Source organism: Oryctolagus cuniculus, chromosome 11 (genome assembly GCF_051225735.1).
Source record: "Oryctolagus cuniculus isolate XC-2025 breed Fujian yellow rabbit chromosome 11, ASM5122573v1, whole genome shotgun sequence".
Taxonomy (NCBI): Eukaryota; Metazoa; Chordata; class Mammalia; order Lagomorpha; family Leporidae; genus Oryctolagus; species Oryctolagus cuniculus.
In genome coordinates, this window is record NC_142877.1 from 17870858 (window position 1) to 17897897 (window position 27040).

Consider the following 27040-nt stretch of genomic DNA (forward strand, 5'->3'; position numbering starts at 1 on the left):
TTCTGAGCTGTGGCAAGAACTATGAAAATTCTTTATAACTATTTTCCTCATGCAACAATTAGCAATTAGAGGGTACATCAAAGTTAGCTTTTGAAAACAACACGTGGCCAATGTGGAATTTCTATCCATAGATCAGATTTCCTGAACAACAGGTATCCTGATATTTGGAATCCTGACAGGGATAATAACCATTATAATATTTCCACCTGTTTATTTTTAGCATGGACCTTTCTTTCAGAACAGAACTGGCCTGATAATATTGCATCATAAAAGGATAGACTATTAAAAAAAAAATTCTGATTTGCAGATGGTTTGCCGACAGCAGACAAGGTTCATTCACTTTAATACCCCATATCCAAAATACCTTAGATTGCAAGTTCATCATAGACTTCTCAAAAGTTTTGGGTGGTGCCCTCTGATGGTTACAAAGAATTGCAACAGCTCTATTGGCACGGTTGTAAGAAAGGATCTTTGCTGGGATGTTCTCATCCGCTGTAAAGAAAAGAAGAATGAAGAGTTTATATGTTGGGGCCAGCACTGTGGCACAGTAGGTTAATCCTCTGCCTACAGTGCTGGCATCCCATATGCGTGCCAGTTCTAGTCCCGGCTGCTCCACTTCCAATCCAGCTCTCTGCTATAGCCTGGGAAAGCAATGGAAGATGGCCCAAGTGCTTGGACCCCTGCACTCATGTGGGAGACCCGGAAGAAGCTCCCCAGCTATGGCTGTTGCGGCTATATGGGGAGTGAACCAGTGGATGGAAGACCCTTCTCTCTGTCTCCCCCTCTATCTGTAACTCTATCTCTCAAATAAATAAATAAAATCTTAAAAAAAGAGGGCGGGGGTGGGGGGGGAGGAAAAGGAAAGTCATCCTTAGAATCTGTAAGCCCTCTCTGCCCATGATGATTTCTGTCCTTATACCTTTAAGAATTTATATGCCAAAAGAACATACATAATGTGTCTTCCCCAAGATTTTACCGGTAGTTATTGCACTCAAGACAGAGTCAAAATCTGAGGCAAATGTGTTATGAATGACAGCAAGAACTTTCTATTTAAGTTTAGACTGGATTTTTTTCCCATCATAAGGATTTTGGGTCTTTTGGGTATTATGAAAACTACATCTTTCTTTTTGCCCAAGGTATTTTGTCAGAGATTCTTCATCTGCTTGCCTAATTCCTTACTTCCACACACAAGAAAATGAAGAAAATGTGGAATCTGAACAGAAGAAGTTTGTAAAGATAATGAGACACAGGAAGCTTAGATTTACATTTCTAAGCCACAGGCAGTATATTATTATTATTTAAAACTTACAGATTTCTGGGGCCAGTGCTGTGGTATAGTAGGTAAAGCCAAGCTTGCAGTTCCAGCATTTCATAAGGGTGCCAATTCGAGACCCAGCTGCCCTACTTCCAAACCAGCTCTCTGCTATAGCCTAGGAAAATGGTAGATGTCCCAAGTCTTGGGGCCCCTGCACCCACATGGGAAACCAGGAAGAAACTCCTGGCTTTGGATCAGCACAGCTCTGGCCATTGCGGCCACCTGGGGAATGGACCAGTAGATGGAAGACCTCTCTCTGTGTCTCTGCCTCTCAAATAAATAATTAAATCTTTTTTTAAAAACTTTTACTTAATATAAATTTCCAAAGTACAGCTTATGGATTACAATGGCTCCCCCACCCCAATAACTTCCCTCCCACCCAATAATTAAATCTTAAAAAAGAAATTCAAATTATAGATGTCATCCAAATAAAATTACACTTTAACATATTTATGGAAGGCAGTTGAAATTTAATAGTGACTGGACTCCAAGAAAAAGCCTGTCGGTCCTGCTGGTATTGTCTATGGCTAGTTTTTAGCCTATTATTTTCTCTTGTTGGGGGGGATGAATAAAAAGATAGAAACCTCAGGAAAAGGAGTTGCTCCTGTATTTTCTGGAAAGCACCGACAACTTTACTCCTTCCAATTACTTTCCTTTTAAATATTTATTTATTTGAAAGAGTTACACAGAGAGAGGGAGAGACAGAGATCTTCCATCCACTGATCCACTCCCGCAGGTGGCTGCAACGGCCAGAGTTAGGCCAGGCAGGAGCCAGGAGCTTCTTCCAGGTCTTACAAGTGGATGTTAGGGGCCCAAACTCTTGGGCCATCTTCACTGCTTTTCCCAGGCCATTAGCAGAGAGCTGGACAAGAAGCAGAGCAGCCCGGACATGAACCAGCGGCCATATGGGATGCAAATCGCAGAAGGCAGCTTTACCTGCTATGCCACAATGCTGGCCCTACATCCTCCAATTTAACAACATCACAGCAATGTCTTTACCATGTGAGCTTTTGAATAACAGATAGAAAATGCAGGCATTTTCAGAATAGATGACGTTGAAATAGGAGTGAGGAAATAGCATGGAGTTTATACAATGAAGTTTTACTTCAGGCCTTGTCTGGCCATAAACAATACTTACGAGCTGTGAGTTCTTTTAGCTGCTGTTGTAGCGTGATGGAGGCATTGTATGTACGGAATACCTTGGCTGTTAAGCCCTCCATGAGATCCTGAAGATGCTTATTTAGAATGCCAGTCTGAAAGAGACAAAGCAACAGAGAAGATACTGGGATTTTAGATAAAAGTCATGATGACCCTGCCCCTTCTAGAAAGGCCAAGGAGTCATTTAGGCCAGCATAGTCACTGCCCTGCAAGTAGAAGTTAGGAAAAGAATTCCAGAATGAACACTATGAAGCATTTCAATCTTAAGCAGGTCAATTAAGCAAATTTGGCATTTCCTATTAAAATATCAGTGACAGGTTTTGGGTCGCCAGCACAGGTGAACATCAAGCCAGAAGGCTCTGTAGGAGCCACAGGAAAATGAAAGGCAAGGGTCACCTAACCCCATGCCTCTGGGTTTTAGCAGAGATAATTGCTCCTAGTCAGGGATTCACTGTGTGCCCCAAAAGAGGGAAGAGTATCTAGAGTGCCACAGGACCAGGCAGGCTGAAGAAGGAACCCCAGTCACCACCCAGCAACCCCATTAGGAGCTTGTGAAGTCCATCTGAGACACCCTTCAGCCAAGGTACTTTGTCTACTCACATTGAGTCGGTCAAAAAGATCATCCTCAGGTTGCTTATTCTCCATAAATAACTGTAAGTTCTTAAAAACCTAAAAGAAATGAATTATTATTTTTTAAAAATTGACTTAGGAATAATTTCAAACTTACAAAAAAAGAAAAGGTAAAAAGGAACACCAATATATCCTTTTAACCAGATTCACTGGCCCAGCTTATTCCATGCAGGACATTTGCCTGCTTTTTCCCTGTGTGTGTACTTATGTATATGCATGTGTATATAATATATAAACAAGTATTTTTTTTCCCTGAGTCACCTGTAGGTACTTACATATATTATGTCCCTTTAGCCCTAAATAGTGTGTATTTCCTAAAAATAGAGAACTGTTCCCTTACATCCACACAGTACTGACAGTCTCATGAATTTAAATGATATATAGTATTATCCTCTATCCATATTCCCATTTTGTCAGATGACCTAATGATGTCCTTTACTTCTCCAATGAAGAGTCCAATGTAAAGTCAGCTATTACATTTAACTTTAGGTCTCTTAAGTCTCCTTTAACCTGGAGCACCTCCAAACCAGCAGAACTAATTACTCATTAAACATCTATCCTCTGGGTCTCTGGCTCAAGCCCAATACTTCAGGAAAAATTAGGTTAGCTATGGAGTTTTAGTGCCCTCCTCAGTGATGGATTCAGAGATCTTGGGACTAACAGCTTACCCTTTCACAGTCAGTCATAGAGAGGCTGAGCAAAAACACAAAGCAACAAAGATGAAAAATGACCAGGGAATACCAAGTTGTGGTTGAGTCATGAAAACAACATAGTTTCAATATTACATTAGGTTTGCTGTGAGGGCCAGTTCTCTCTACTATGTTGTTGAATACTGCTAGAGAAGATAGCCTTTTATTCTCAGAAAGTAGCCCAGGGTCAAGGTCAGGCACCAAATAATACCCCTCTCTATCTTTCAAGTCATTTTTGCTAGTTCCCAGCAGAGTGCAGAGTCCACAAAACAGCCCTCCATAAATGCTTACTGAATGGATGTAGAAACAGGCAGGAAGCACAGGCCACATTAACTTACTCTCTTCTCAACAGGGACCTTGTTATAGTATCTGATTGAGTCCTTCCCAAGGAAGTCAAACTCTACCACGTACTCCTGACCATCCAACTCTGGGTGCAGATTGATGTGCTCCACACGAAGTGAGCAGCAACCCACAGTGTCTGCTGTTTCTCCTTCTTCCTTCTCATTGCCTGCTCTCAGAGCAAGCTGTCCAGGAAAGAGAGAGGGGTGGGGGGAGGAAAAAAAATGAGTATGAATACAGAGATAGACACCTCACAGGATCTCTAGGAAACACAGAAGTCTCCTAATTCTCTTTGGGGACAGAGTCAGCAGTCTGCAAGCTGAATTCCTCAATGTTACTTATTTGCATATGAAAGTCACGGGGACATTAAACTTATACTTGGGCTATCTGCTGCTGCTTTCTTAGATGCCTAACAGGAAGCTTTATCAGAAGCAGGGCAGCTGAGATTTGAATCATGTCATGTGGCTCAGGGACATAAAAGACCTAAGCTTCTCTTTTCTCTACTATGTCCTCTGAAATTAGGATCGAGGAAAGGAAGAAAAATATTTTAATAACACAAGGCAGCAAACAAGGCAGTATTTTCTGAGAGATTCAAAAAAGCTAGTGTCCTCATTTTTGCTTAATTTTGAAACAATTCAGAATTTGTAGTGAAATATAAACAGTGCAAAACTGAGGAAATACAGTCTTTCTCTTAAATACTGAAAACCTGTTCTAGCCTCTTGACTACTACTGTTCAAACTATAGTGATATATCTGTGGTATATCTAACCAATTTTATGATTTGTAATCATCTCTTTCTAAAAGAATGAGTGTACAAAATATCAGGATTCACTGTTCATAGTATAGGGAAGCATTTTTTGGTGCAACATTTGATTCAGTTACACACACACATATTTTTGTGTTAGGTTGTGATGCAGAACACATTTTTTTAAAAGATAATAAACATTTCTGAAATTCAAATTCATGCCAATTTTTGCATCAGGCAGACTGAATTTAGACAGCAGAAGACATACTGTGGATGCCTTTCCTATTATCTGTATCTTCCAGACTAGGCTTGATATAAGCAAGACAGTGAGTGTCCAGGTGTCACCTTTCTCTCCAGCACTAGTACATGGCTTGAAGCAAAGCAGACAGTCCACACACCTTTGTTAAGCTCAACACTACTCAATGCATACAGGAAGATGCTTTCACCTTGTCAATGAAGTACAGGGCTACAGCTCTCTGCCGGACTTTCATCTCTTTGGACTTCCAGTCTTCTCGATACTGGTTCCGGATCTTGTCCACACATTTCTTCAGCCGTCGAGCTGTCTCATATTTCTGCCAGTCTTTCTCACCCTGCAAAGATCCAACCCCAAAGGGCAATTGCTTAGAGACAGCAAAATAAAGACAAGGCATGAATATCAAACTTTAGAACTCTAAACCAAAGAACAGGAATTTGAGCTTAAGCAAGGCTGAAAACGTGTAGCACTGAAGTTAAACTATGGAATATTTATCCCAAGGAGAAAGCAAAGTGTCCTGCTTCACAGCTGACAGACCTGCTGGCTCCTGCCTAATCACTAAGAAAGCTTCTGACTTTCATTCTGTAAAATGTTTTCCTCTCTGTAACTCTGCATTTCAAATTCAACACAAAGGGGAAACATACCCATTCCCACATCAGTATCAAATCTGTGACCCAATGGCACTTTTCTGCCAGGACTGAATTCCATTAAATTTAAGACTACCATTCACAGTTTGATGGAGCTGTCAAAGAAGCGAAACAGTCATATTCCAGGAATACTCCTAATTATATTTGCCATTTTCCACATTCCTTGATTAGAATGAGGGGAAATGTTTCTGGAAAAACTTAGCTTTTCGTGCAAGATTTAAAAAATGGATTCTAGGGGCTAGCCACAAGGCACTGTGGCACAGTAGGTTAAGCCTATGATGCTGGCATCTCATATGGGCTCCAGCTTAAGTCCCAGCTGTTCAGCTTCAGATCCAGCTCCTTGCTAATGTGCCTAGGTAAGCAGCAGCAGATGGCCCAAATACATGGGCTCTGGCCACCCATGTGGGAGACCAGGATGGAGTTCTTGGCTCCTAATTTTGGCCTGGCTCAGCCTTTGCTGTTGCAGCCATTTGGAGAGTGGACCAACAGATCAAAGATCCCACCCACCCACCCCCATCTGTGTAACTCTGCCTTTCAAATAAATGAATTTTTTAAAAATGAAAAAGTAAATTCTAAAGTCAATGAATGGTTATTAAATGTATGAAGACTGGATCAAAACAGAAGTGAAAGACCAAAATCTCAGAGAAGACAGAGTATTACATGGCACAATACTGACTGTATGACATGAACACAGGGAAAGAATGTAAGAACCCAACTATCTCTTAATTCCTCCATCCTGCAATGAGATAAGTAGTTGATTTCTACCCCCATATAGCCTGGTTCTTGCCTATGACATGCATACATGGTCCTTAAGGCATAACAACTGAGTGTGGAGGCATGTGGGATACATGGAGCAAAAAAATGTCTTACACTTTTAGATCCTAACAAATGCTCAGGAATTAAAGTTTACACAGGCATGCTATGAAGCCATTAGCATTCTTCCACAACTGTGTGTGTACTACTTATATATATACTTATCTGGCTGTAAAACGAGGTTTAATAACTACCCGCTGTTGTGAGTAGATAATTTAGTAGCTGGTGCAGTCTTATTTCCTAGAGAACTGAAATTTTTTCACTGATTTTTTAAAGTACATGTTGACATTTAAAAGAGTGACTAAGACTGTGTGATACAAATTGTATTCATGTACAAATTGGTAATTAAGCTTCATAACAATTATTCTTAAAACACATACATGCACAGGTAAAACTGGACCAAAAAGGCTCATCTTCAACACTACAGTGCCTAGTTGATGAGTGGCTTCTTTCCCACTATACCAATGCACACAGCCTTTCTCAAAGTTCCCTCGGGTTACATTTGTTCACTGAAATAGAAGGTAGGAGTCAGGAAAACAAGGTTTTGGAAAAAACCTAGGAGTTGGTGTTATGGCATAGTGGGTTTAGCCACTGCCTGTGACACCAATATCCCATATGGGTACCAATTCAAGTCCCAGCTGCTCCACTTCTGATCCAGCTCCCTGCTAATGGGCTGGGAAAGCAGCTGAAGCTGGATCAAGCATTTGGGCCTTTCACCCACATGGGAAACCCAGATGGATGAAGCTCTTGGTGCCTGGCCCCAGCCTTGGCCTCTGTGGCCATGTGGGGAGTGAACCAGCAGACAGAAGATCTCTCTCTCTCCCTCTGTAACTCTCGCCTTTCAAATAAAGTAAATATTTAAAGAGAAAAGGGGAAAAAAAAAAAAAAGAAAAAGCAGTAATTACACAGGATCCCACTATACTAAACTTTTCTTCACAGTTGGATGAGCTCCTAGAAGATCGATCCAAGATTCTCTCAGTGGCTCCCTGGGTTGGGGGTGAGGGCAGAATCCACCTGCTTTAATCTAGCAGGAAAGGGCTTGCCTCCAAGAATGCTTGTTGCTGTTGCTTTCAGAACCCCTGAATAGTGTCCAAAGAATAACAATACACTTGGATAAGCTTTCTCAGTCTACTACAAAACAATATCCATCTAGTTCTTCTAGACATGGTCTCAACAAAACAAGGTATCCACTGTAGTAGGGCTGCCCTTTATTCTGTCCCAGCTTCCTCTATTCAGTCTTCTATTCTGAATAGAAATCTAGCATTAGCTACACATGACCCTCTTTAGGGTGACTTTCTTCAACTCGTGGGCCTACCATATTTTCTCTAATACAGCTGCTTACCCAGTAAGTACAGTGGGTAAGTGGGATCTAAATCTGGATTCAGGATTGCAAAGTGGGATGTGATGAGGCAAGCTAGAAACCTGCTCTCTAACCCTTTCTCAGTGATTTTTAAATGGCTCTTTAATAATCACTTGGCTGGTGACCCTATATGAATTTGCTGCTGTGTACAGCACCAGACACTATCTGGCTTTTCAACATGATTTTAAGATTCATTCATATTGTTGAATATATCAGTAGCTCAATCCTTTTATTAAAAAACAAAAAGAACTGTTTGAGCCATCACCACTGCCCCCCAAAGTCTGTATTAGCAAGAAGCTGAATCAAGTGCCAGAGTCAGGAATTGAAATCTAGGTACTCCATAGTAGAATATGGTTGTCTTAACTGATAGGGCAAACATCCTCTCCAAGTAGTTCACTCCTTTTAACTGCTGGTATGCATGTTATACCTCAATGTGTTTATTCTCCTTGGCTGTTTCCCTAGAGGGGTCAGCACTATGGCATTGTAAGTTGAGCCTTCACATATAGCATCAGCATCCCATATGGGTGCTGGCTGGAATCCCAGCTGCTCCACTTCCTTCCCAGCTCCCTGCTAATGACCTGGGAAGGCAGCAGAAGATGGCTTGGGCCCCTGCACCTGTGAGGGAGACGCAAAAGAAGCTCCTGACTCCTAGTCTTTGGATCAGCCCAGCTCTAGCTATTATGGCCATTTGGGAAGTGAACCAGCAGATGGAGGACCTCTCTATCTCTCCCTCTCTAACTGCCTCTCAAATAAATAAATAAACCTTTAAAAAAAAAGAAAAGAAATATCTAGAACTAGAATTAGTATATCATTAGTATTTCATTGCAGTTTAAATCTTCATCTCACTGATAAATGATATTGAGCACTTTCATATGCTTACTTACTGGTCACTACTATATTTGCCTTTGTAAATTACCTGTTCAAATCTGCTCTTATTGATGTAGATGTCTTTTTATTATAAAATTTCAAGAATTCAGTCCTTTATCAAATACACATTATAAATACTTTCCCCAACATCTATAACTGCTATATCATCTTTAACAATCTCTTTTTTTTTTTTGACCAGCAGAGTGGACAGTGAGAGAGAGAGAGAGACAGAGAGAAAGGTCTTCCTTTTGCCATTGGTTCACCCTCCAATGGCCACCGTGGCTGGCGCACGGGGCTGATCCGAAGGCAGGAGCCAGTTGCTTCTCCTAGTCTCCCATGTGGGTGCAGGGCCCAAGGACTTGGGCCATCCTCCACTGCACTCCCGGGCCACAGCAGAGAGCTGGCCAGGAAGAGGGGCAACAGGGACAGCATCTGGTGCCCCAACCAGGACTAGAATCTGGTGTGCCAGTGCCGCAGGCGGAGGGTTAGCCTATTGAGCCGCGGCGCCGGCCTCTTTTGTTAATCTAAATTTTCAATATATGTCGATTTTACCACTTGCAGCTTTTTAAAAAAATTTTATCTTGGGGCCGGCCCTGTGGTGCAGTGGGTTAAAGCCCTGGCCTGGAGTGCCAGCATCCCATATGGGCACCAGTTCTAGTCCTGGCTGCTCCTTTTCCAATCCAGCTCTCTGCTGTAGCCTGGGGAAGCAGTGGAGGATGGCCCAGGTCCTTGGGCCCCTGCACTCACATGGGAGACCTGGAGGAGGCTCCTGGCTCCTGGCTTTGGATCGGCGCAGCTCCAGCTGTTGGGGCCATCTGGGGAGTGAACCAGGGGATGGAAGACCTCTCTCTGTCTCCACCTCTCTGTAACTCTGCCTTTCAAACAAATAAAATAAATCTTTAAGAAATCTACTCTTAGTTCCTGAAGATATCCTACCATGACAGAATCTGGAGGTTTTTTTTAACCCATGTTTTTTCTTTTTAAAAGATTTATTTATTTGAAAGGCAGAGGAAAAGAGGGGGAAGGGAGGAAGGGAGGGAGAGATATCATCCATCTACTCTTTCACTCTCCAAATGACGCTGGCTGAAGCCAGGTGAACTTCATCCTGGTCTCTCACATGTGCAGCAGGAGCACCCTCGGACTCATCATCTGCTGTTTTCCCAGATGCCATCAGCAGGGATCTGGATTGGAAGCATACTAGCACAGACTCTAACAAATGCTCTGACATGGGATGTCAGTGTTGCAAGCAGGTTAACCTGCTACACCACACACTGCCCGACCTAGAAGCTTTAACGCTTTAGACAGGCTGAGTATTAAAAAAAAAAAAAAAAAAAAGTAATATCTCATTATCTCATCTGTGGAGAAACATGTCCAAAGACCCCCAAGTAGATAATGGAAACTGTAGGCACCCAATACTGGTTTTTGCCTAGACAGTTATCATTTGGGTAACAGTTTGAGTGACCCAAAGGCTCCTGAATTAGCTGGGGACTTGGTCCTCAAAGAGCCAGATCAAGTAGTGGCTATTCCACTTCTGATCTAGCTTCTTGATAACATACCTGAGAAGGCAGCAGATGATAGCCCAAGTACTTAAGCCTCCCACTACCTGTGTGAGAGACCAGGATAGTGTTCCTGGCTCCTGTCTTCAGCCTGGCCCAGACCTGCCTGTTGCAGCCATTTGGAGTGTGAACCAGCAAATGGAAGAGTTCTTTTTCTGTCCCTCACTCTCTGTCATTCTGCCTTTCAAATAAATAAATAAGTAAATAAATAAATGAATAAATAAGACGACAACGAACAAACAACTGTGAATTTCCAAACTAAGTCAAAATAAATTTTCCTTCCTAAGAAACTCTTCTTAGGGATTTTAGCTAAAGTAATGAAAGGCTGACTAAAACACATACATGTCCATAGTAAGGTTTATTAACTAAGCACAGAGATTAACAACAATAAAATAGAACTTTAGGGCCACTATGAAGTAAGTTACTTGAATCAAGTTACCACAACAGTCAGTCTGACAGCCAAGGCAGCTACTCAGCAGTGACTAACGGCAGATAGTGTGTGCAGCATGGATACGCTGAACAAAAGGATGACTCACCTCTTAGGACGTACAGGATAGTAACAACTAAAACTGTAGGAAGCAAGATTGTGCGTGTGTATGAGGGGAAGACACATACTATTGTGTGGTTTTTTTTTGGGGGGGGGTGGAGAGAGAGAGAGAGAGAGAGAGAGAGAGAGAGAGAGAGAGAAGTCTTCCATCTGCTGGTTCACTCCCCAAATGGCCACAACAGCTAGAGCTGGGCCGACCAGGAGCTTCTCCCGGGTCTCCACATGGGTGCAGGGTCCCAAGCACTAGGACCATCTTCTACTGTTTTCTTAGGCCATAGTAGAGAATTAAATCATAAGAGGAGCAGCCAGGACACAAACTGACACCCACATAGGATGCTAGAGCTGCAGGCAGAAGCCTAGGCCACTACACCAAGTGCCAGCCCCTATCATCTTGTCTTCTCAATAAAATTCACCAAAACCAGAGATTCCCAACACTATGAATTTGGCAGTTAATTTTTAAAACTGTAGACTCATATAGGCGCTGGTTCAAGCCCTGGCAGCTCCAATTCCAATCCAGCGCCCCGCTGTTTGTGTGTGGGAAAGCAGCAGAGGATGGTCTGAGCATTGGGCTACTGAACCCATGTGAAGATGCGGAAGAAGCTCCTGGCTCTTGGATATGGCAGCCACTGAGAATGAACCAGTGGTTGGATGATCTCTGTATCTTTCCTTCTCTCTTTAACTCTGCCTTTCACATAAATAAAATAAATCTTTAAAAATAAGTCTGTCTTATTCTGACATTGTAGTCATTAATTTAAAAAAAGATCAGTCCTAAGAATCTCAATTTCACTGATACTTTCCAGATTATGGCAGCAAGTAATGCTTCCAAACTGGCAGAGTGGTGGTTGTACTTATCAGTGAGTAGGTGTAAGCAGCTCTTCCATAAATACATGAACTATCTGAGATCGGAGAGAATTCTTGGTTGAAAATACAGATTTGAAAAGGCTGTCATTTCAATGCTATTTCAGATCCTATGGGCACCAGGTACAGGGTGAGAGACAGACAACGCAAACTCTTACAAGATGTCTGTATAATGGAAACAGTGGGAGGAAATACAGAACAAACAAGAATGAGCATAAAAAGATGGAATGAGTTCAGGATAACCTTCTTTGTATCTGGAATATGTGTTAACTGTGGTTTTCAAAGTCATAATCCTTTCTAGTGACCTATAAGGTCTGCAGCAGTGTAACTTTGGCTCTGAAGGGCACAAGTGCAGGATACAAAGAGATACACTTAAACAAAAAATATTCTAGTAAAAAACAACAAAATGTAATAGAAAATGTCATGTACCCAATGGCAATGAAAACCATGGTCTCTAAGAAATAAAATTTTTAAAGGATCACACTGTATCTTTCCCCTATTAGTCTATAAATTCAAGGCAGTAACAGACTTCTCAACTATTTTCATCAGAACTTGACAAGTTTATCTCAAAAGTAATCAGGGCCTAGAAGAGCCAACACAATCTTGCAGAACAAGCTGGAGGGGCTGGTGTTGTGGCATGGTGGGTAAAGCCACCACCTGCAACGCAGGCATCCCACATAGGTGGAGGTTTGTGTCTTGGCTGCTCACATTTCTGACACAGCTCCTGTTAATGACCTGGGAAAGCAGCAGAAGACCGTCCAAGTGCCTGGGCCCTTGCATCTATGTGGAATACTTGGAAAGTGCTTCTGATTCCTGGCTTTGGCCTGGCTTAGTGATTACTGACCATCTCAACCACCTGGGGAATGAACCAGCTTATGGAAGACATAACTCTTCCAAATAAAGAAATAAAATAAAACAAGCTGAAAGAAACTTGTCCTATTTGTTAGATTTTATAAAGCTAGCTGTTAAGATGGTATGCCACTGATGCAGAAATACACACACTGACAAATTAAAATGAACAGGGGACCTAGAAACAGTCTACTTGTATATAGAATTCTGATATGTTACAAGGGAATAAATAACACAGCTAAATAGTTGTAGAACAACTGGTTGTTCATTTGGAAAATATGTATTAGATCTCAACCTCCTATCGTATGCAAAAACACTTTCTAGTGGATCAGGAACCCAAAAGTAGAGACACTTCTACACTGTATTTGTAGGGGAAGAGAGAAATGATAATGGTGATATAAACCAGTTAAAAAAAAAAGGACTTCAGAGAACAATCCATCTGCTGGTTCATTCCCCAAATGTCTACAACAGCTGGGGCTAGGCTAGGCTAAAGCCAGGAACTTGGAACTCAATCCAGGTTTCCCATATAGTGGCAGGAACTTAAGTACCTGAGCATAAGTCTGCTGCCCTCCAGGATATACATTAGCAGGAAGCTGAAACAGAGGTGGGACTTGAACTCAGGCACTCCAAGATGGAATGCAGGTGTTCCGGCAGTGTGTTATTTTTTAAGATTTATTTGAAAGGCAAGAGTTACAGAGAAAGAGAGACAAGGGGAGGGTAGAGGGAGAGAGAATCTTCTTCCAACAGCTGGTTAAATCCACAAATGGCTGAAACAGCTAGGCTGGACCAGACCTAAGCCAGGAGCCAGGAGATTTTCCAGGTCTCCCATGTAGGTGCAGGGGCTGAAGCACTTGGACCATCTTCTGCTGCTTGCCCAGGCACATTAGCGGAGAGCTGGATTAGAACTGGAGCAGCTAGGACTTGAACCGGTGCTCACATGGGATGCTGGCATCACAGGCAGGAGCTTTATTCACTATGCTAGTCACCCTAAAGCAGTGTTTTAATCACTATCAAATGCCTGCCCTCTGGAATACTTAAAATCTACCTTTAACCTAATTTTCTTTATAAAATTTTTTATCTCTATATGCTAGGAACAATTCCTCATTTAACTTTTACTTTTCTTCTAATACAACTGAATTCTTAACTGATTCACCCACCGCCCTCCAAGTGGGCTAAAATATTGCTTATCCACTTTGTATTCGCATAGCTTTGTACCATTTCAGAAAATATGCGTGTGGTTTTTTTTTTTCTTTTTTTTTTTTTTTAAGATTTATTTGAAAGTCAGAGTTACACAGAGGGCAAAGGAGAGAGAGAGAGAGAGAGGTCTTCCATCCACCGGTTCACTCTCCAACTGGCAGCAACAGATCCGAAGCCAGGAGCCAGGGGCTTCTTCCAGGTCTCTCGCACGGGTCCAGGGGCTCAAGGACTTGGGCCATCTTCTACTGCTTTCCCAGGCCATAGCAGAGAGCTAGATGGGAAGTGGAGCAGCTGGGTCTTGAACCGGCACTCACACAGGATGCCGACACTGCAGGCAGTGGCTTTACCTGCTACGCCACAGTGCTGGACTCAGTAATACATGCTTCTTTAAATGATTTGATTTGGGGCTGGTATTGTGGTGAAGGAGCTTAAGTTGAGCTTTCAACACCAGCATTCCATATGGATACCGGTTCAAGTCTCAGCTGTTCCACTTTTCATCTAGCTCCCTGCTAGTGTGCCTGGGAAGGCAGCAGCAGATTGCCCAAGTCTTTGGGCCCCTGCACCCATGTGGGCAATCTGGATGAAGTTTCAGGATTCTGGCTTCAGCCTGGCCCCAACCACTGCAGCCATTTGGAGAGTGACCCAGGGGATGGAAAATCAATCTCCCTGTCTCTCTAACTCTGTAATTCTGCCTTTTGAATAAATAAGAAAATGTACACTTCAGTTGGGAATTTACATAGTTCTTTGAGCTGTAGCTTTCACCTCTTAACATATGGTAAATACCTATAAGCCAGGATTAAGACAGGGTCTCAGTCTCCTGCATGTAACAGTCACAATCTACACTGGCCTGATTTCTTGCCTGTTTTTTTGTGAAGTCTCTCTCTTTGAGGTTGCTGTTTACATTTCCACAATATGTCAGAGGGCGGAAGTTCAGGGGACTCTCCAGAACAGGGTATAGCTAGAACTGGAGAACATCTAATTTCTCTCAAGAGAATTTATGTTTGTATCAGTAAATAACAATACATTAGTATACATATCAGCTTACGGTATGTGTTCACATACATCATCCTTTTGATCCTGGAACCTACACACAGTTGTTTCTGGATTCAGACCAATGACACGCCCTTCCTTACAGCCAAGAACTGTGAAGAGGAAGACAGCTGTAGAAGCCAATACACGAGGGTACGTACTTGTCAAAGTCTGTGGGAACGGCGTATTATGAAAAAGCTATGCGGCCTGCGCCGCAGTTCACTAGGCTAATCCTCTGCCTGCGGCGCCAGCACCCTGGGTTCTAGTCCCGGTCGGGGCACCGGATTCTGTCCTGGTTGCTCATCTTCCAGTCCAGCTCTCTGCTGTGGCCCGGGAAGGCAGTGGAGGACAGCCCAGGTCCTTGGGCCCTGCACCCACATGGGAAACCAGGAGGAAGCACCTGGCTCTTGGCTTGGATTGGGGCAGCGCACCGGCCACAACATGCTGGCTGTAGTGGCCACTTGGGGAGTGAACCAACGGAAAAAGGAAGACCTTTCTCTGTCTCTCTCTCACTGTCTAACTCTGCCTGTCAAAAATAAATAAATACATAAATAAAATAAAATAAAAAAAAGAAAAAGCCACACATGGCTTTCAAAACATTTGTACACCAAAATAAACTCATCTTTTAATTCCCTTTTCCCATAGATGGTAAGCAATGTGAAGGCAGGAAGTCCACCTGTCTTGTTTATCAATGTAATTACCATCACCACATATTCACCATTGAGTGGCACATATTGTGATTCCCACAGGTATTTATTTATGAATGAAAAAATAAGATTACAGTATGACATAAAAACCAACACATCTTAGGGAAGTCACCAGGTAATGCTAAAAATGCTAACCATGAAAATACTTGTCTTCTTTTTTAGGGAAGGATTTTGTCAAAATGACTCTAGGATGGCAAGTATATCACATTTCAACAAAAAGAGATCACGCAGCTCTTAACTGTCCCCTTACCTTAATCCGTGAACTGGGGTTCAGCATGATGTATTTAATGGAACCTTGGATGTTCTGTGTCCAGGAGACCAGCCAAGTAACTTTGTTATCATGCCGGACCTCTTTCCACTTATGTCCTGGAGGAGGAGAAGGAACCTTGGAATCTCTATGAGAAAGAAACAAAGCAGGAGGACAACGAAATGAGAAGTGAGGGACAATTTCACCTTTCATAATCTGAAGGACAAAACTGAGCATTTCTAATTTTCCTCCTCGCAAGTCAATACCTGAAAAATACTTGCAGACCTGTACAGGAGAAACCTATGTTTTTAAGTATCTATTTCCCAAAGAGTTCTCTGTAATGTGGGAAATATTCCAAACCACCATCAACAAAGGAAGCCTTCCACCTCATATCTGGCCCAAAAGATGAACTATGTGCTCACTTGCTACAATTGATGATGATATCCTCTGGCATGATCCGCCTTTTCAGCATGCCCATCTTGGGATGGTTGCCACGCCCCCGGAAAAGCCCAGGAGGCTCAATCTTGAAGTTGGCAATCCTCTCTCTGTGGTTATCCATAATACAGAAGCCATATTCTTTAAGTACTTTTTCATTCTCCTCTTTGATTTTCTGAAAGACAAGGAAGAACCCAAAAATGATTCAAATTGGCATTCTCTATTCAAGTATTTTTATCTCTTACAAGAAAACAGGTCTAGGTAGAGAAAAATCTAAAAATCACTAAGAAATTGAGCTCAAATAAAGGAAAAACTCCAGTGGAATTTTCATTAAGTGTGTCCAATAAAATCTGCCAAAAGACTGACCTGTAAGGATTGACTTACAGATCCAAAACCAATCCTCTCATGTTTTTAAGATTTATTTTATTTATTTGAAAGGCAGAGTTACGGGAAGGAGGGACAGAGAAAGGTCTTCCAATTGATGGTTCACTCTCCAAATGGCCACAATGGCCATGGCTGGACCAGGCTGAAACCAGGAGCTTCATCTGGGTCTCCTATGTGAGTGCAGGGGCCCAAGCACTTGGGCCATCTTCCACTGCATTAGCAGGGAGCTGAATCAGAAGTGGAGCAGCTGGGACTTGAACTGGCATCCATATGGGATGCTGGCACTGCAGGTGGAAGCTTAACCTTCTATGTCATAGCAATGGGTCCCAATCCTCATACCTTTTAAAAAAAAAAAAAAAAAAACCTGCGGGAGCTTAGGTTTCTTTTGGGTTTTGGGTCTTCCCATGTGGATGATGGGGCTCAAGGACTTGGGGCCATCTTCTACTGCTTTCCCAGGCCATAGCAGAGAGCTAGATGGGAAATGGAGCAGCCAAAACCCAAACTGGCGCCCATATGGCATGCTGGCACTGCAGGCAGTGGCTTTACCAACTACGCCACAGCGCCAGTTCCAATCCTCATATCTTAAAGGATGTTATGAGTTTTATCAGGGTATTTATTTTTAAATGTAAATTGTGATTTATCTGCATTTTATTATTTTTTTTACAATAAGATTTTTTTGAAAGTCAGAATGAGAGAGAGGGGAGAGACAAAAAGATCTTCCATCCACTGGTTCACTCCCTAAATGGCCACAAGTCTGAGCCAGGAGCCTCTTCCAGGTCTCTCAGGTGCAGGTGCAGGGGCCCAAAGACCTGGGCCATTTTCCACGACTTTCCCAGAAGCATTAGCAGGGAGCTCGATCAGAAGCAGAGCAGCTAGGACTCGAACCAGTGCCCCTGTGGGATACCTGCACTGCAGATGGCAGCTTAACCTGCTGTGCCACAGCATCGGCCCCTTGAATTTTATTTGAAAGACAGTAACAGATTTCCTGCCTTCTAGTACACTCCCCAAATGCCCCCAACAGCCAGGGCTGTGTTAGGTTGAAGCAAGGAGCCTATAACTCAATCTGGGTTTCCCATGTGGGTGGCAGGGAGCAAACTACATGAGCCGCTACCTACTGCAGGAATGGAGAAAATCTGGCCCACAAGCCATATAAGGCCTGTGAAATCATTAGTTTTGGCCCTTCCAAGGCAACCATAAGCAAGATTTGAAATTCAATAAAACTACAGCTGGCTAATTTAAGTTGATAATTTTGTGCAGCCCACAAATGATGTTATAAATAGCCAACTGTCCTGTTGCAGAATAAAGGTTCCCCATGCTTGGCCTACTGCTTCCCAGGGTGTGCACTAGCTGGAAGCTGGATCAGAAGTGGAGTAGCTGGGACTGGTGCTTTGGCGTAGTGGATAAAACAGCTGCCTGCAGTGCCAGCATCCCATATGGGCCCCAGTTCAAGTCCCAGCTGCTCCACTTCTGATCCAGCTCTCTGCTATGGCCTGGGAAAGCAGTAGAAGATGGCCCAAGTCTTTAGGCCCCTGCACCCATGTAAGAAACCCGGAAGAAGCTCCTAGCTCCTGGCTTCAGACCAGCACAGCTCCGGCTGTTGAGGCCACCTGGGGAGTGAATCAGTGGATCTAAGACTTCTCCCACTGCCTCTCTGTGTAAATCTGCCTTTCAAATAAACAAATAAATAAAATTAAAAAAAAAAAAAAAAAAAAAAAAGTAGAATAGCCAGGACTCCAACCAGCCACTCACTCCATGAGATACAAGCATCGCAGATATCAACAACTACTGTGCCAAACACCTGCCCTCTATCTAGGTAATCTTGCATCTCACTTTAAATAAGATAAAATGATGAGTTATAAATAAAAGTCTAAATAATAGTCTAAATAATATAAAGTCCTTTAAAAAATTCAAAACATAAAGCTTTTAAGTGCAAAGAATTTGTTGAAATCTTTAACTCCTACATCTGATTAGGAAAAATGAAATTCTTTCCTAGAGTCCTCAAGATTAGGGGCTGGTAGAAGCCAGCATTATGGCACAGCAGGTTAAAATGCCAGCTACTCCACATCTGATCCAGCTAATGAGTCTGGGAAAGCAGTGAAAGATGCTCCAAATATTAAATGCCTTGGTTTCTGTCACCCATGTGGGGAGACCATATGGAGTTCTTGGATCCTGGCTTCTACCTGGCCCAGCTCCAGGGGTTGCAGTCATTTGGAGAGTGAACCACTAAATGGAAGATCTCTCTCTCTGCAACTCTGCCTTTCAAATAAATAAAATAAATCATTCAAGGGAAAAAAAAAAAAAAAAGACCAAGGGCTAGCAAATTTCTTTCTTTCTTTTAAAGATTTATTTATTTGGGAGGCAGTATTACAGAGAGGTCTTCATTTGCTGGTTCACTCCCCAAATGGCTGCAATGGAGGGAGCTGGGCTATCTGCAGCCAGGAGCTTCTTCCAGGTCTCCCACATGAATGCAAGGGCCCAAGCACTAGGGCCATCCTCCACTGATTTCTAGGCTATCAGCAGGCAGCTAGTTTGGAAGTGGAGCAGCCAGGACTCAAACCTGTGCCCATATGGGATGCTAGCACTGCAAGCAGAGGATTAACCTACTAAGCCATAGTGCTGGCCCCAGGAAATTTTTCTAGACAGAAAATATTTTAGGTTTGAGGGCTACAACACATTTTCTATTCCAACTACTGATCTCTATCATCTACCATCTACTTCTACTGTATAAGTAGTCAGATAACATTTAAACAATCAGGTATGCACATTTTCTCATAAAACTTATTTACAAAAACAAGCAGCCTATAGAACAAAAAGACGTCAGTTTGATGTAATATTTAAAGATCCTCCAGCATTGAGGATGACCAAGGCCGAAGGCAGAGATGAACAAATGTGGCTAGATTCCAGATTAAAACACAAAGAACAGGGAGGTACATGGCCAATATCATCTCATCTACTTTAAACCCATAACACCCAATAGCCTTGGATGAAAAGGTCTGCCCATCCTTAAAAACTATACTAGTGGAGTTACTGATTTTTAGGTCAGTGGAACACCAAGGTTCTTATTTTTTGCTACTGAACAAAACGTTTATTCATAATTTTCAGTCTAAGCAAAACCTTAAGAAAAGTTAATTTTACTAGGTTGTGTTCCAAATCTTCAATATAGAATAATATAAAATTATTGAAGTCAAGATTGTATCACAGAACCAAGAAGAAAATTAGACAAACTAACAGTCACTATCACTATTCTAAAATTCTCTACAGATTTGATAAAGTCTGTAATACCTGTTTCTCTTCCTTGCTCAGCTGTTTTCGAGCTTCTGATTGGGCTTTGAAATATTGGCTCATGTGCGTAAAATCACATTTGCTTAGGTTGGTGATAGTATTCTTCTCTTCATTAGTCATTTCCTAGTCAAAAGAAAAGGAGAGAGAAAATAAGAATATAAATATACTAGTAAGTTAGCAAGTTTCTTTGCCATTTACAGCAAAGCTCCATTTTTTCTGTCAAAGCTGTCTAAAGAGTTAGCCGATCAATATTAGTGAACTTTGGAAAAAATCTATAATTTTACATTCTATGATAAAACGTGTATTTAATATAAAAATGGTTTAAAGGATTTATGAATAACATTAAACTATTATATATAGTGTACTGGACTGACTGGCATATTACCACAAATGCCCACACATATCAATAACAGTCTGAGAAACATGAATATGGATCAACTGTTTCTCTTAGAGGTATCACTCCTAGAATGTCCACTTATGAAACTTAAATTTCTGAAGATAAGCTTTAGTTCAGTCTGGCTACACCATCCAAATTGAGACCAGTGAAGTTTTTGAAAGCATCGAGGCAGACACAGAATATGTGGTTCCAGGCCGGCGCCGGGGCTCAATAGGCTAATCCTCCACCTAGCGGCACCAGCACACCGGGTTCTAGTCCTGATCGGGGCACCGGATTCTTTCCCGGTTGCCCCTCTTCCAGGCCAGCTCTCTGCTGTGGCCCGGGAAGGCAGTGGAGGATGGCCCAAGTGCTTGGGCCCTGCACCCTATGGGAGACCAGGAGAAGTACCTGGCTCCTGCCTTCGGATCAGCACGGTGCACCGGCCGCAGCGCGCCAGCCATGGCAGCCATTGGAGGGTGAACCAACGGCAAAAGGAAGACCTTTCTCTCTCTCTCACTAGCCACTCTGCCGGTCAAAAAAAGGAATGTGTGGTTCCAAAAGCAGAGAGGATTTAACACAAATGAGCAAGACTCCAGATAGAATGAGACGTCATTAACATTTCTACACAACAGTAAGTAGACAGAAGGTGGTCTTACAGAGACATTCCTCTGCTAAACTAAAGACAAGGTTTCATTTTTGGCCCAATCTGCAAGGTCTACACCTGTAGTCAAGTGAGGGCTGACAGAGGGAAAAAAATACATATATTCTTGCTAGATAAAAAAAGACATTTAAAAAATAATTAATAATAAAATTCATAATTCAAATTTTATTAGATATTAGATATATTTTATTAGATATTAGATATTATAGTTTATTGCTTAGTACTTGATCAACATTTTTAGGACTCTAGAATATTAAAATAAGACCTACAATACCTTTCTCCAGTCTTTAAAGAAATTTTTTCTAAATATTTCATTAGTAGTATATTCATGGTCGAGCATTTTTGCAAAGAACGTAGCTACTTCTTCTGCTTTGGGGCTCAGCTTCACGACTTTACCTGGAAAGAAAAGTGGTTCCAAAAAGTGTTCAAAGTATGAATACTGAGCACTGGAGACTTGTTTTTGTTTTGTTGTTTTTAAGTAATGGTTCACCTTCTCAGGGTATAGTAACACTAATGTACCAATTTATATCTACTTGTATAAATTATCCTTCCCTTCAACAAATAGTTACCTGTGTCATTCTCTGCCACTTAATTGTTGCCAGGTACCTGCTCAGTACAGGGTTGACCTAGGGGAAGGCCCAGCTACTCTTCCATTTGCTTTCAGCAAGCAAGGTCCTTTATACCTCTTCAATGGTTTTTAAAAATCAAATCCTCAAAGAGACTCCTGCCACTTCTAAGCTAAGTAGCCTTTGTTCAAGAAGGGAAGGAAGAAATAAAGCAGGGAGTGGTAGGAAGAAAGGAATTGTGGAGAAAATAGGCATCTTTCTTCTTCAAACTTAGGTGGGTAGAATATGAATTTAAATATGCATAGCAGGAAAGCCCAGACTTCCCATATAAAAAGCTAAAATAAACTCTTCATTTAGAACCTTGCCACTCTGTGGTTCCCAGATCAGCAGCAGTATCACTATCACATGAGACTTTCTTAGAAATATAGAATCTTGGGGCCAGTGCTGTGGCTTAGTGGGTAGAACTGCCGCCAGCATCCCATATGGGCGCCGGTTTGAGTGCCGGCTGCCCTACTTTTGATCCAGCTTTCTCCTATGAACTGGAAAGGCAGTGGAAGATGACCCAAGTCCTTGGGCCCCTGCACCTGCTTGGGAGACCTGTAGGAAGCTCCTGGCTTCGGACTGGTGCAACACCAGTCATCGCAGCCAACTAGGGAGTGAACCAGTGGACAGAAGACATCTCACTGCCTCTCCTCTCTCTGTGTAAAAAAAAAGAAGAAGAAATATACTTGGGCTCCATTGTATATCTACTGAATCAGAAACTGCATTTTAATGATATACAGCAGAGTTTGCAAAGCAGTGCTCTGGCGTACAGGTACTATGAGGCTACCTCTTTGAGTAAACGGGATTCATCCACAGCAACAGATATTCCTGGGAATATCCAAGTGTCTCTATAAAAAGCTGTTCTAAAGGAATCTTAATATTTCACAGTGAAAGCTGCTGTCAGGAAAACATGAATGGACATATGGGTTTTATATACCTTAATCAGTTAATAAAGCAATAAAAGAAAACTTGAAGAGTTTAATATGCTTTTCAAATGGAGTACTGTAATAGTACTCCTAGTACTATTAATTTCCAGTTTCTCTTGAAAATCCAATTTTACATCACCATCTGGAACTAATCCAGTCATAATAGCATTTGGTTAAACTTTCAGTTAAAATATAATTCTAGTATCTTATTATTACACAGGTATTAATAATTCACCAATGGTTTCCACATTCATTATAAAAAACTAACCAGAAATCCATCATTTAAAAATTCAGAAGACATCTCATGTAGTGATACCTAGGAAGTCATCATCCCTGATTATATGAATATAGGGAATTGTAGCACAAAATTGAAGTGTGGCATTAAGACAAAACCTGCCTAGAAGCCCTAACGTAAGAGGCCAACAGGTGGCATAGTTTTCTCTGCTCAACCTTGAATCTTCTGATTTGGAAGAATGAAAGAAGACACTTTGGGGAGGAAATGCTGACTTCCCAAGTCAGGTCTGAACCACAGCTGGCAGTAAAACTGTACAATGCTTTCAATATAAAGGAAAGCATTAAGAATCAAATAAATTAAATAAAAGCAGAAAAACAACTGTTTTCTGGTCTATTTGGTATGAACTAAATATTAACAATATTTGAAAAAATTTGAGATTTTTTCCTAATAGAGGAACTGTGATGACTCCTGTTTTAGATGATCTGTCAAAGATGAAATGGCAATTCCCTGCAACACAGCAGTAGTAGGATGATGGGAAGGTTCCTGGCAATGTTCCTGGCAATGGTAGCATTTTGTGGAAAAGGAAACTGCTGAGTCAAAGCTGTAAACTTGTCCTTAGCAATTCACGGCTTCAGTCAGTCCTTGCCCCACCTCCCTGGCAAGCTTCGGAGTCTGAGAATTCTGCTCCCCAGAGAGTAAGCAGGACTTACAATTTGAGTTAAGACTATTAAGTCAAAGGCGTCTTTTTGACTTACTGAACAGTGGGGGTTTATATAGTCAAGGAAAGGAATTTCCAGAGGGAAGACAAAGCAAGAAAATGCCAGGCCTGGAACTGGCGCACCTATAATGGAGAGTTAGACAAAAACAGGAAAGAGACAATAGTGGTCAGTAGACTGGTCCAGGCCTTGGCTTTCTATCTTGAGAAGAAAATCTCAAGATTAGGAATGTAGCTTTCTCTCTAATCTCTTTGAACCTCAAAGTGAGGCTTTACCTATTGAGTTTTCTAAAGCTCTTGGTGACCACAGACTAGGGCAAGAGAACAGAGAACAAATTTTCTTCCAGGTCCTAGGCCCTTTCTCTTCATCAGGAGTTTTAGTTTCAAGTCATATTTAAGAGTTTCTAGGAACGACTCAGTATGAGGGCTGGAAAAAACAATCAAAAACACTAAAACTCTGTCCTGTGTACTCTGGTCAACACAGGTCAAGCATCTTCCACTGAGACAATGGGATTCTGCTAGGGTGCAAGTCATTAACACTATCCATTAGGGGAGAAGGGTTATCTAGGTGTCATTGGCATATTCAATGAATACATAGTTTTAAAAAACAATTTCCAGTTTACCAAAGATTGACACTTCTCCCCTGCAGACTCAGTTCTTTAGAATAAATTATTACCTAGACCTGTAATTATCTGTGGCCCTGTAGTCACTGCGAGTGGGCAGGGAGATGCACCAAAATTCACTAAGTGTTTGCCACTGATGCTTTTTAGCAGTTAAGCTGCCCAATGTTTCGTCAAAGTTTGCTTGGTCAGGAGACCAATCATACTCCACACCTATTAAATGGGCCCAGGGCAACCGTGGTGACCTTAGGCACATAAGGGTTTGACTAACAACTTTCTAGCTATTTCTGGAAAGAACTCTTTGAATGATGAAAATCAACTAAGCATTACCAACTATGTGCTAGATTATCAAAAGAAGAGTGTGTCAAAAGCTATACTCAAATCTGAAACTGAAAAACAGAAACATTGATAGTTAATGGCAATTCTAAGGGATCTAAAAGACACAGGCAAGACATTTCTTAAGAGCACCTCATCAGACCTCTGCATGTTTATCAAAGGCACACTGTTGCAGAATGTAAAATGAGTAATAGATGTCTACTGGCCCTATTTGGAGGCTGATGGCATACCACTAATCCTCAACCAAACACTAGTACTATTTCTAGTGATAAATAACTTTCTGACTTGTATTATCATCAGTAAATAAAATACTACTATTCAAGGGAAGGTTTTTCTAGTAACTTCTCCACCAAAGACTAGCTCACTAGAAATGAAGTTCAGATAAAAGTCTTCAGCTTACAGACCACGTGCTGTGAGCCACGTAGATAGACCAATTTTTGGAGTATGAATTTTTCTCGTGGCACTTTTCAGTTCCAAGTGGCCTTTTAAGAAGTAGTAACACATGTTGGATTTTCCCCCAAACCACACAAAAAAACAATGAGAAGAGAAAAAAAAAAAAGAGTATCCAGCACTGAATCTTTCCTTATTTTCTATCAGGAAATAGAAGCAGACTCTTGGTTAACAATCAGTAACTCACCATCATAGTAAAACTTGACACTCTCTGGAAGAGGCTCATATGGTGGAGCAAATACAGGACCTTTATGTTCTAGGAATTTCCATTTAATGCCTTCAGGATAACGTTCTTCTTCCCACCTTTCAAAGACAAGGCACAACCTCATTTAGTGATCACTTTCCCTAACACAGAGATCATTGCCTATTAGATGCCACTAATTATTTGCTCAAAAGATTGGTGATCTGGAATGACACCTCCACAACCAAGGCCTATATTGAAATAACCAGTATCGGGGGCTGCCTGCAGTGTTGGCATCCTATATGGGCCATGCTTTGAGTCCTGGCTGTTCCACTTCCAATCCCAGTTCCCAGGGGCCTGGCAAAGCAGCAGAGGATGGCCCAAGTGCTTGGGCTCCTGTACTCATATGGGACACCCAGAAGCAGCTCCTGGCTCCTGGCTTCAGATCAGCCCAGCTCTGGCTACTGCAGCCATTTAGGGAGTGAACCAGTGGATGGAAGATCTCACTGTTAACTGACAAATAAACAAATGGCTAAGACAATAAATTAAAAAAAATACAACAGTGTCTTTCACTTTGAAAAAGCCAATACTCACAAGTAACATGGAATGTTCAAGTAAACAGAGGAAAAATACATTTAACAGTTTACAGATATTGAGATAAATCTTTACTCAAGAAACTCAGCTACAAGTGGAGGATACAGAAACGGAAACAGCTGTATTACCACAAAGACGTTAACAATATACTACAATGTTATAAACGACGGAGGTATTACTGATATGTATGAAAAGGTCTCCGGAGATTGGAAATGCCATGTGAAAAGATACAGGGGAGGGCTGGCACCGTGGCTCACTTGGTTAATCCTCCACCTACAGTGCCGGCATCTCATATGGACACTGGGTTCTAATCTCGGTTGCTCCTCTTCTAGTCCAGCTCTCTTCTGTGGCCTGGGAAGGCAGTGGAGGATGGCCCAAGTGCTTGGGCCCCTGCACCCGCATGGGAGACCAGGAAGAAGCACCTGGCTCCTGGCTTCAGATTGGTAAAGCGCCGGCTGTGGCAGCCATTTGGGGGTGAACCAACGGAAGGAAGACCTTTCTCTGTCTCTCTCTGTCAAAAAAAAAAAAAAAAAGTACAGGAGAAAATAACCCTATGAGCAAGTGTATTACCAAAGTAAGACCAGAATAGTCCATCGGGGCAAAATGAGTTCAGAGAATTACGGGTTATCTTGAACTAGTAGACACTGATAAGTGTTATCTAGGGACCCACACTGTGACATAGAGAGTAAAGCTGCCGCCTGTGCTGCCATTATCCCATATGTGCCTGGGAAAGCAGCAGAGCATGGCCAAGTACTAAGGCCCCTGCACTCACATGGAAGACCCATAAAAAGCTCCTGGCTTCTGAATAGCGCAGCTCCAGCCATTTGTACAGCCATTTGTGGAGTGAACCAGCAGAAAGATCACATGCGGGCTCGCTCTCTCTGTAACTCTGCCTTTCAATAAACAATTTTTTTGAAGTGGTATCTAAAACTCGGTGGCAACAACATGTAGAAAAATTTATAGTTTTTTTTTTTTTTTTTTTTTTGACAGGCAGAGTGGACAGTGAGAGAGAGAGAGAAAGGTCTTCCTTTTTTGCCGTTGGTTCACCCTCCAATGGCCGCCGCGGCCAGTGTGCTGTGGCCAGTGCACCGCACTGATCCGATGGCAGGAGCCAGGTACTTATCCTGGTCTCCCTTGGGGTGCAGGGCCCAAGGACTCGGGCCATCCTCCACTGCACTCCCTGGCCACAGCAGAGAGCTGGCCTGGAAGAGGGGCAACCGGGACAGAATCCGGCGCCCCGACCGGGACTAGAACCCCGTGTGCCGGCGCCGCAAGGCGGAGGATTAGCCTAGTGAGCCGTGGCGCCAGCCGAAAACTTTATAGTTTTAAAAATGACTTAAATACATGGGAAAATATTAATACAATAAGCACAACATAGCAACCACCTACAGTTAAAAAAAGTTTACTATTTTGCAAAATTTCTGGTTTTGGC

At 42.1% G+C, this 27040-nt stretch overlaps 1 protein-coding gene across 1 annotated transcript in view; it reads right to left on the minus strand.

Annotated features, from left to right (window-relative positions):
* Nucleotides 1-27040, minus strand: part of TOP1 (DNA topoisomerase I) — a 97395-nt gene that overhangs the window by 5297 nt on the left and 65058 nt on the right. Inside the window, exons 9-18 of the mRNA XM_008274436.5 lie at nt 25021-25136; nt 21218-21339; nt 19907-20029; nt 16228-16415; nt 15809-15953; nt 5322-5465; nt 4131-4316; nt 3074-3142; nt 2454-2568; nt 365-492 (exon numbers count right to left, since the gene is read on the minus strand). Coding sequence (XP_008272658.1) covers nt 365-492; nt 2454-2568; nt 3074-3142; nt 4131-4316; nt 5322-5465; nt 15809-15953; nt 16228-16415; nt 19907-20029; nt 21218-21339; nt 25021-25136 — 1336 coding nt within the window. The remainder of the gene's footprint in view (nt 1-364; nt 493-2453; nt 2569-3073; nt 3143-4130; nt 4317-5321; nt 5466-15808; nt 15954-16227; nt 16416-19906; nt 20030-21217; nt 21340-25020; nt 25137-27040) is intronic.